Source organism: Mchenga conophoros, linkage group LG14 (genome assembly GCF_057382185.1).
Source record: "Mchenga conophoros isolate Kocher_MC1m ecotype Shallow Benthic linkage group LG14, M_conophoros_male_GT1.1, whole genome shotgun sequence".
In the NCBI taxonomy this organism is placed as follows: domain Eukaryota; kingdom Metazoa; phylum Chordata; class Actinopteri; order Cichliformes; family Cichlidae; genus Mchenga; species Mchenga conophoros.
This window is the reverse complement of record NC_140539.1, coordinates 41,497,870-41,508,814: the sequence shown is the minus strand read 5'-3', so window position 1 is coordinate 41,508,814 and position 10,945 is coordinate 41,497,870. Positions and strand designations below refer to the sequence as shown.

General features: G+C 42.8%; 1 protein-coding gene across 1 annotated transcript in view; it reads left to right on the top strand.

The window, feature by feature from the left end:
* The first annotated feature begins 6,041 nt into the window (after window positions 1-6,041).
* The window catches only part of LOC146560515 (SPARC-related modular calcium-binding protein 1-like), a 5,632-nt gene continuing 728 nt past the window's right edge, over window positions 6,042-10,945 (top strand). Inside the window, exons 1-5 of the mRNA XM_085244420.1 lie at window positions 6,042-6,092; window positions 7,186-7,360; window positions 7,821-8,045; window positions 8,734-8,787; window positions 9,698-9,791. Of these exons, the coding sequence (XP_085100546.1) occupies window positions 6,075-6,092; window positions 7,186-7,360; window positions 7,821-8,045; window positions 8,734-8,787; window positions 9,698-9,791 (566 nt within the window). The 5' untranslated portion in view covers window positions 6,042-6,074. The remainder of the gene's footprint in view (window positions 6,093-7,185; window positions 7,361-7,820; window positions 8,046-8,733; window positions 8,788-9,697; window positions 9,792-10,945) is intronic.

The window sequence follows — 10,945 nt, the reverse complement described above, 5'->3', positions numbered from 1 at the left end:
TTTAAGCTGCTACTCATGGGAGATAGACAGGTGTGTGTGTGAGAGAGAGAGAGAATGAAAAACAGCCCCAGTAATCCTGCCATATATTTTACAGTGTGCTAGACAAATATCAGCTATACACTGTGAGTGCGTGTATAAATATTATAGAACATGAAATATGGCACACTGACTAAAGTCACTGCACACTGCCAGAGGCACTCTGAATAGAAATACTTCAGTGCTAACATGGGGGGGGGGGGGGGGTAAAAAACAGAGCAACAGTGTTACGTTCTTAAAAACTACTATTTGGAATAAAGAAATAATGCAAGAGGCCAGCTGGAAGTTTACCTGAAAATACCATTTCAATGTTTCTGACTACTGGTATTCCTTTTCAGCTCAGTACAATTCAGTTTTACTTATATAGACTCACACACCAGTCATTTAATACACCAGTATTGGAGAGAGAACCTCAGGAGATCTCCAGTGAGAAGCACTTTTCTATTTCAACTGGTTGAAAGTGGAGATAGAGAAGAAGTGCAGAGAGAGATTAAAAACAACAAACGGCTTCGTTTTCAGGAGTGAAATAAAAAACAGATTGGCACTGATGGCCTCTTTCCAGATGTGCAAACTGCCAATTCCATGCACGCCTTTTAAACCGAGCACCAGCAGTGTTTCTGGATCATGTGCACGTACGGCTTCTTTGCACGGCAGAGCGCTACCCTGCATGTGTGGATGGAGAGGTGCACTGCAGATGATAAACATTCAAGCCTTCATAGTTTTACATTGGGAAGCAATGTTTTGAAATTGTTCCTCAATTTTTAGATGTGTTTTTTGTCGACTGGTCAATCTCTGTCCATGTTTACGTCTGAGAAACCCTGCCTCTCTGTGATGCTCTTTTTATAACCACTAATTTTACTGATGGGGTCATAATTAACCTAATTAGTTATAAAATGTCTCAGTTTAAACATTTGATATGCTTTTTATTTTTAGTCATGTTTATGAGATTTGCAGATCATTACATTTACATTTTACAAAGCGTCCAAACTTTTTTTGTAATTGGGGGGCTTGGGTCCTGGTTGGTGTGTTGCCGGGGTTGTGGGCGGGTGGGTGTATGGGGCCCCAGCCCTGGCACAGGGTGCTGCCAGTGCATCGAGCCACATGGGGGGCTCTTCAACTGGTGGGGGAGGCTGTTACATCTTGCAGAAGCTTTCCTCTCTTCAGGAACTCTCTCTGCAGGAGGGGGGAGATACAGGAGAGGTGGAGGAAGATCTCAGCCTGGGCGTCTATTGTCTTGTGTAGTCTGGAAGATGAGTGAATGACGGGGTGGGTGCAGTTTTCTATGTGGTGGGGTCGGGTGGGCTGTCCCGGGCTCTGGGGCCGGGCAGCGCTGCTGAACTGGGCCCCGGTCCGGATGGGCCTGGGCCCCCTTTCCCTGGTGGGTTGCGGAGTATGGGGGTGTCACTTGCCCCTCCCTTCCTTCCCTCCCTCCCCATCTCCAGCTGCCTCCCTCTTCCTGCTGCACCACAATCACCCACACATGCAGGGCCTTGGGGTAAAGGTGTGTCACCAGGGTGCAGGGGAGGCATCCCCCCCCCTGTCCCCTTCTGGCTTCTTGTGCCTCAATTTTATCCCACAACTTAGACATTCACATTACTCACACTCTCATTACACATACATATAGGATCTTGGGGGTGGGCACGCTACACGGAATCCAAAAGACCATCAGGGTGTACACCTCACCCCTGGCGTGGTTGCCCACCTCTCAATTTTAAATACACGTAGACATTGAGGGCTAGCAGGAGGGACCATGTGCTTACCTGCTGCTCTCTGGCAGGTAGCTCCATGCCCTCCTGGGGTTTAAATGCACCTTAGAACACACATGCATCAACACTACATATGAGCAGGCGGAGGGAGGTTTGGAGTCTTCACACACCCCCGTTCTCTGCAGCCTGTTGGAGCGGGGGGGCTAGGAGGAGGAGTTGGCCGTCCGATTGGGGTCTGGAATGTGGGGCCTCCCTGCTGCTGCGGAGTCGGGGCAGTCTGCTTCTCTCCACACCAGGGAAAAGGGTAACACCACCTGGGTCTGGGTGCAGTTTGCCCCTTCAGGGGCAAGGGTACCTACCCGGGGCTTAGAGTACGCTTGGGGAGTGTGATCGTGTGTACAGCGTCTCTTTATGTCTGTCTCCACGTTGGTTGAGTGTGGAGTAAGTGTATATGAGAGCATGAGGGTGGGAATGGATGTTTGTATCTGTGTGTGTCTGTATGTCTGTGTCTATATGTCAGGTTGGGTATCAGACGCCACCTCTCTGGGGACATCTCAGGCCCTCCAAGGTTTGGAGTCCTATCTCCCCCCACCACTCCCCCTTCCAGTGGCAGACGCCCTCAGACATCGGTGCGTTGGTGGTTCTTTGTGTCCAGGGGTGGGCGTCCAGGTGCACACCGGCTCACTCCTGGTGGCTGCTTGTCGGGGCCTGGAGCCTGGGGCTCGCTTGGGCCCCTTCGGGGGTGGGGTGCCCTCGACGTCTCGGCCTGGGGCTCACGAGCACGTCACTGCAACTCCCCCTGGCTTCTGCTCCGCGGCTGCTGAGTGAGCCCTCATCTGGGACTCTCCTCAGCTCTTTCTGGGACAGTGGCGCAGCTGCCCCTCTGTTGGTCTTCCATGGTCTCTTGTGTTCTGGGGGCCTCTGGATGTCTGGAGTTTTGATCTCCTCCATACCTGCTTCATGTCCTGGAGGACGGGGCTGTGCCCCCCCACACCCTCTAGCAGATCATTACATGAAGGAACCTTTTAAAAACAAGCGCGTCCATGCTCACAGGTGTACACACGGGTGATCACACCCACAAACTACACCCTTTTTGGCTCCTACCTCAAAGCACACTGTGTTCTGTTGATCTTATGTGCTGCACAATAATGTTTAATATTTAGATCATCGTGATGTTGTTTATTATGTTTCTCTTTTTTTTCTTCTGCTTGTTTTCTCTTTTTTCTTTCTCAACAGGTGATCCAGGTGATTGATATATTTATTTTTTGTCTGCTTATTTTGTTGTTTTGTTTTTTGCCCTTTATCCCCGTTCCTCTTCTCTGCTGTTTTTCTTTCCCTCTTTCTTTTCCCCAGTCAAGTCTGTCCCGTATTTAGCAAGTGAAAATAAAATAAACAATAAAAGGTGAATCAAATAGACCATTATGGCAAGGCTGGGATGGTCCATGTGGTAAAGTAAATCCGTTGGGCATCTTTCTTCGCCTTTAGACAATAATTCTGATGCAAAAGAGCCAAACGGGACAGGCAAAAGAAGAAAAAAAAAAAAGGAATTGGGGTTGTGATGTCTCAAGAAATCAAAAATGTCTCTTCCAGTTATAAAGAATTAAAACTACATTGTTAATAATAGCATCAATAAAATAACTTTTAACATTGTATATTGTTTTAGGTTTCCCACTGTTGCCTGAATGCATCGTCATAATAGAGTTTTAAAAAATATCTCTGCATTTGTAAAGCTTCTGTCTTCTTTCTGCTCGCTGTTTCCTGCTGGATTGGATAGAAGACTGTACCATAAAAACCCTGACAGTGTTTGACAGCAGCCTGGCCTCTGAGTGAGCCCCTGGCATGCTGTAAAATCCTGACAGAGGCTGTAGTTGTAGTTGGTGAATGATGAATGATGACAAGAAGTGATGTCCCTGCAGCTCAGGCTGGAAGATGCTGAACTTGACCCACAACATCTCCTGTGGGAGTCCAGCTGTCCCGTACCTCCTTCTGTTTTTTTTTTTTTTTTTTTTTTGTATTAGTGCTTTTTACGAGGGACATAATATCTTTATAAATAAGATCTCTATGTTGAGATAATGTGTTTGGATTTTACAGTATTAGGGCCATAACCAGATCCAAAAATTCACAAAGACATCAAAGGAAATTCGTACATAAACTAAACGGTCAAAGGTCTTTTACTTCTTAACGAGATGTCCTACACGATCACTGAACGAGAGTATGTGCAAGAAGAAAATTCTCCATTTTGGAATCAGTTTTATTAAAGTCTGCAGGGCGTCCTACTTGCAGAACTGTAATGAAAATGTAGTATGTTGCTTGACTAAACATAATAAAAGCTAAACCAGTTTATGTTAACTTTTCGTGGACCAGATTGTATGAGAAAGCTGTGTAGGGCATTTAAAGCCAATAAATGATACGAAGCTGGACGGTGATGTTAGTCTCATCTCCCCGTGCAGCTGTGAGTCTGGAAACTGTAAAATAGCGAATGAGAATTTGGCTGGTGCTACAAATTCAGAGGCGTGTGGATATTCCGGTGTCTGATTGCTTTAATTCCCCCACCAGAGTCAGTCATTCATGTCCTCTGCTCTCACTGGTAGTTGCTTTAGGCAACTATTCCTCCTCACTGAAAGCAGCCAGTTGAGGTGGTTTGGGCGTGCCTCCTGGATGCCTGGGGAGATTTTTCAGGCAACTCTAGTTGGGAGGAAATCCCAGGATGGACCCACGACACGCTGGAGGGATTACATCTCTAAACTGGCTCAGTGTCCAGCGAGAAGAGCTAGAGGAGGTGACAGGGGAGAAGGTGTCTCACCTGATAAACAGCAGAAACTGGATGTATGGTTTGAAATATACAAAAGAGCTGGTCTCCTCCAGTCGCACCATATGTATGTGTAGCAGTGTGATGGTATGCGTCTTCTCAGGGAATGCATGAAGAAAACAAGGTGATGTTTGTGCACACACATCTGCACCTGAGATGTAAACATGTCATCATCATTCATCTGTGTGTGTTTGCCCTTTAATGACCTGCTGCATAAATGAAATTCAGACTTTTAAAAAAAAATGCTAAGCGAGTGATTCCCCACGACACAGGCAGTTTGTTCTGACGCTAAATCCCAGCTCGGGGTGTTAACAGGCCTTTCGTCAGCATCAGCTGCTCTCTCACGCCAAACATCACACGGCAAAGCTCAGGAGATGAGTTTTTCTGTTTTCCTACAGCCGCCACTCTGAGGAATCTGGAAGGTGCGAGGCAGGAGGAGACAGTGGCAGCTTGTTCTCACTTTCTCTGCTGCTCGCACACACTCAGGCTCGAGTTTACAAGGCCAGATACATTGATGCAAATCATTTTAACACTGAGGAGTCGTTGGTGTAGTTGTGCCTGACAGACAGGAAAGCCAGTCTACCAGCTAGACTCCTGCTCCACCCTTCAATCCTCTTGCACCTCCTCTAGGCTGCTTTTCACTAATAAGTTTTTATTTTTTCTCTGTCCTCAAATTAATTTTTTTATTCCTTTCATAACTAAAAACATATTTTTTATTCATCATTTATTCCCTTGGCAGTGTTTTATTCATTTATTATTTTTTCTTAATTGCCTCTTTCTCTTCCAGGATGCATTCCTCTCATTCTTCCTTTTGTCCTCCGTGTAAAATCCACGACTCACTCTGACCTCTTCTGAATCAGCTGATTGAGTTCGTAGCGTTCAATTTTTCAATTTTTTACCTTCATTTCTGAGTCACCGGCTGTTGAATTACTCAGGGACAATGCAAACATCACAAAGTACATTGTGGGTAAATGTCCAAGGATCATATCAACATGTGGAATTGGTGGCTGGCCTAAACACGTCACAGCATAACGTGCGTGAACAAATACCCCACAAATCTCAATGAACTGAAGCAACACCAACGAAGTGTGGACCCCTAATACCTAAATTATTACATTTGCAAAGCCACGTCATAACAGTCTGCATAAAACCAGCAAATGATTGACATGTTTGCTCACTAAAATAACTTAATTGGTCGTGTTTGCTCTTGTGTCTGAGGAGAGAGCAGCAGCAAAGCTTTATTTGTTCGCTCTGTTTGTGTATCTTGATTTGTTCACATTAATCTCTACAGTCAATACATTAATTAATGTCCTGGCATTAAGGCACAGAGGCCTCATTCACCACTAAATTATGTCAGCAATGTTTGACACACCATAGCAAATTTACCCATGTGTCTCAGAGTGTGTGTGAGGAGAGAGGGGAGGCCAGCTGACAAAGAGGCTCTGATGAAGAGCGAGAGGGTGGAGTTAGCAGCCAACTCTGTATGTATTGTATAGGCGTGAGCTGAGTGTGCACCACCTTGTATGTTTGGGGAGTTTTCGGTGAGTCTGCGAGGCGGTGTGAGGAATCTGTGTGTATTTAAATAGAGATGTGTGTGATTGTGACTTGAGAGTGGGCTTTCAGGCTCATGTGGGAGTAATTTAGGTCATCGCACTCACCAGATTCTCCATGAATCAATGCCTCTTCTCCTCCCTTTTCCTCTCTCTTTGTCACAAGTTTACATGTTGTGAATTCTCAGTATCTTTGGAAGAATTTGCTCTGAAGGTTTGTCTGTTATATCTGATCATGCACAACAAAATTCACAAGAATTTTTCTTCTGGGGCCTTTCTGATCCCCAGTGTCTCAAATGTACCTCTTCTGGTATGTTTGAGTGGTGCCCAGTAAAATGCAGTAGCAGTATTAGTCCTGTAAATTGTATTTTCATGGCAGTGTAAAAACGTCAGAATTATTTTGGAAGCAGTTTGGTGAATTGTGAAAGATTAGCATAAATTGTACGGCTCAGAAAAGAGGAAACTGTGGTGTGCAGTCTAAATAGCTTTTGGCCATGTTTCCACTGCCTTCTTAGAGCTTTTAATGAGAGTTCTTCCAAAATATTATGCTGCTTGTCACGGACTCATTTTTCATTCATTATATTTACCTTGAAAATTAAAAAAAAAAAAAAATCACTTAATGCACCTTAAGCACTCTTTCAAGTCAGACAAAGTTCTGGTCATTTTATCCTTCACAGCTGTAGCGTGACGATCTGCCAAAAGGAGACAGCGACTATAAATACACAGAGAGAGGTGACACACTTGGAGGACACAGCTGAACTAAATCAGGATAAGATGACACAGAGAAGTAAAGCTAAAACATGCACCAGACACAGTCTATCAATAGAAAGTAGGATGTAACAAGACAGAAAAACACCAAGCACAGAGACTTTTAAATGAGATACAAGGACACGGGAGAGAGAAACTGAAAACTCATAGACGGATATGAACAAACTATAACCGTGAGCAGGATTCCACCACCACCTCTTCACAGACGGCTGACATGTCGAAGCTTTAAAACCTCTTTTTACTGTCTTTTCCCTTCATAGTGTGTTTATAACTGACATGACAATCAACGTACACTCTAAATGTTTCCTGTTTGCAGCCCTTCCTGATCACAGAGAACATGTGGCCTCGTGGTTGTGTGCTGGACTGCCAGAGGGGGCGCCACAGACCTGTGTGTGGCAGCAATGGCAGGCTGTATAAATCGCTGTGTGCCTTTCAGAGGGCACAGTGCATCAACACACAGCTCCGCCACGTCCCACGGGGACACTGTGCAGGTACAGGGCTTTACAGCGACATCATCACAAGCTGTTCTTAATGTTTCCCATGATGCTCTGGTGGTGAGTTTACTGGCTTAAAAAATCTGAACTGAAATAAACTTTTCTCATGTTTCTATCTGAATTTGAGCTGCTTTATATCACGAGTACAAAAAGACGCCTGTTATTAATCAGCTGTAGTTTCCTGCCACCTCTGCCTGCTCTTAATGACTGTTTTAATCTTAAACCGGGAGCATAAATAAACGGACACCACTGTGCTCCTGTCCTTCATTCAATCAGCTTAAAATGTTCTTCCCAAGTGAATCAACTCAGTCAATAGAAACATTCTTCTTAAATTAACAATGACTACTTTTTATTGGTCGGCAGAGCAACGGTATGCACATCTGTGTCATCAGGATTCATGATTTCCACTCTTCCCATCTATAGCAGCACACATGGATACTAATTTCCTCTGTTTTAGATCCGTTGCAGACTAAATGCCAGCTGGCCCGAGCTCAGGGCCTTGAGGCCAGAGCCCGCAGCCGTGGTAGTCCTGCAGCTGCAGTTTTTGTGCCTGCGTGCGGTCCCGAAGGTCACTTCATGCCCATACAGTGCCACAACCAGACCGGATATTGCTGGTGCTCCACGCCTGATGGCAAACCTGTCAGTGGTACCACGGCCCTCCATGTGATCCCCAACTGCACCGGTCAGTTATGTTTTATTCAAAGTATTACAGATTGTTGGCAAAAACCCCAAAACAAAACAACTTAACTGTGAAGGACTTTAAAATAGCATTTTTATGTATGTTAAAAAAATGCTATTCTAATGCATGTATTTGATGTATTTTGGTGAGCTCACATGTCACGTATGGAAGCACTGATTTAATTTGCCTTATTTACTGTATTCAGGGTTTTCTTTGATGTCTTTTATTAAAACTGCTTTACTTTGTAATGAAACTTGAGTATTTTTGTTTGCATGGACTACTTTACCAGCATACATGTTGCTACCTGCAGCAGAGAATGAAGGAGTAATTTTCTTAAGCTCTTTTCATACATAAGTGACAGTTTCTCACATGTATCAGACAGCAGGAAATAGTCTACACTAATAGAGCACTAACAGTCTGTGCGTGGACTTGGTTGTGAAGTCTTCTGGTTTCATGCATTTCAGTAAAAGTAGCGATTGTTTGGTATTTATCAGCTCCAAGTGTAACAACAATGGCTCAGTTTCACTGTTGATGTCAGAGAAATACAGATACACCAGCACTCGAGGATACATGCAAACAACAGCCAAGGCTGTGTGTAGGCCTGAAAAGGTGGAAGTCCTCTAATTCTTCAGAACGAATGTTGAACTTTAGTCTGTTGTCCACTCTGAGCTGTGCCTGTTATTCTGAACAGATCACCTCACCAAGCTCGTTCAGATCACCGATACAGATGCAACTCCAGTCAAAGGTAAGAAGACGCTTTATTTAAATTGCACAAAGGCAGTTTTGTCCTTGCTTTAAAATAACTGTGGAGCACAGTGTGCACACACTCATATGTTTCATTCACTACAGGTTAGATGTGTGTCTGTATGTTTCTCATTTGTCCTTCGTTCTGCCTTTTCCTGGCATCACACGCTGCTTGTTTCTCTGCCAGACACATCTGCAGGGACTTAATAATTCACAGAGCACTTCACATGCCAAGACTGTAAAAATGCCTCTTTGTCTGATTTTTCCCTCTACTCTCATTCTTTTTTGGGTCCTTTTTTACTTCTTTACATTATAAAACATAAAAATAGTACCAAAAAACTCACCCAAGAGGAAAACAAACCTAATGCTCCATAACGTCTCCGAGATATTCCACTCCAAGTCAGAAAAGGTTGCCAGGTTTGGTCTGCTCTAATTTAAAGGTCATTTACTCTGACATTCAGATTTTCTAAAGCAGCAGTCCCCATCAGGTTTATGCTCTTGTCCAGTCTGGCATACATAACTCTACTACGTGCTGCTGCAAAATCTTATACTGGCAGCATAAGTGTAGTTTTCGTGAGCCTTTATGGGTTTATAAAAGTTTTGTCCCCTTACAGATGCAACTGAGGATTTTTGGTAAAGGTTTGTTGAGCTGCTCTGCAGTGTCATGTAGAAATGTAGCACCTCCTCTAAGTTTCTTGTTAAATTTAAAGTATTTATTGTATTGTGTTTGTGTTTTAAGTTTTTAGATTGTAACTAATATTTATGGACATCTTCGCTGTATAAATCTCAAGGTGGAACATACCCGATTTCATAATTTCCTTTCTCTGCTTTTTCACATGCTTTCCTCCACCTGTCCAAACTATCCCCCCATCTTCTTCTTCTTCCATTCACTCTGTTTTCTTTTATTTCAGATGGAGACGTTGGACCTGGACCTACGCTGGACCCTAGAAAACCTGCAGGTGAGAAAATAAAAACCTCTTCTACTAAAGATAGTTTAATGCATACGTGGGCAGAACATAGCTGCTATGATTAACCACTGTGAAGCTCACTACATGTCTTTTATATACCAGCACGTCAGTTTTAATTAAAGATTAGCTGTAAGTGAGGAACAGAAAGCTAATTTTCATGTTTTGTAAAGTGGAAAAACTTGAAACATACATCACATACAGGACTCAGAAAATTACTTTTTTTTTTTAGGAACTGGGGTATATATTGAATCTTCTAACAAATGTAAAAAATAAATTGATTATCATTTTACATGTATGGGTTTTAATTTGTTTCAAACAAAACCATATAACACACTGACGATACAGCAGAGGATCCCGGGTCAAGTCTTTTCTGTTTCAACCCTCCTTAACATTTTTAACTTTCCAAACTTTTCCTTTTTTAATAACAACTACAATGTGACAGTGCTGCTCATTGCTTTTTCACAGCATCAGATTTAACATAATATAATATATAATATGTAACATGGCACTGGTTCTTGAGAAAAAGGTCTTTAACCCTTTAAAGCCATCAGCGCGAACTGTCACATGTCCGCCATGTCCTGCCCGAAACCGGAAGTGACGTCATTTTGCGGAAATGTAGTTTTTTACTATCAGGGCCTCATGAGCCTGTACTGGTGTTTTTAAAAGTTATGTTTGACTTTATGACTTTCTGTGTCGTTTCTGGGATGCTTAGGACTCATATTGCACTGCTGGAAATAGTTTATTTTGATGCATATGCTGCTTTTTTGCAAATCTTCATTATAATATTTATTTTCGTTTTTCCTGCAGTGTATAAAAATTGGTGTATTTCAAAAATAAAACTATGAAGATACTTAAAATAAATTTCCTGTGGTGGGAAACTATTTTGTGCAACTGTTTTGTATTTACAGTTTTGAGGGATAAGCCTCTTAAATTTCTCTAACTAGAAATATGTTAAAAAAACAAAAATGATTTTAAATTTTTTTGTAGTTTATTGCACTTTTTTGCAATTTATGTAATTACTATGCACTTAATGCATACATATTATTTAAATTTGGGCTATAATGGTTGTATTGATGTATATCAACTTGAAATGCTCCCAAAAATGGCTCCACAGCATGTAAAAATATAATATAAGCTCTGGCGGACTTGGTTCTATGGTAGGTCTTAAAGAATTAAACAAACCCCACATAA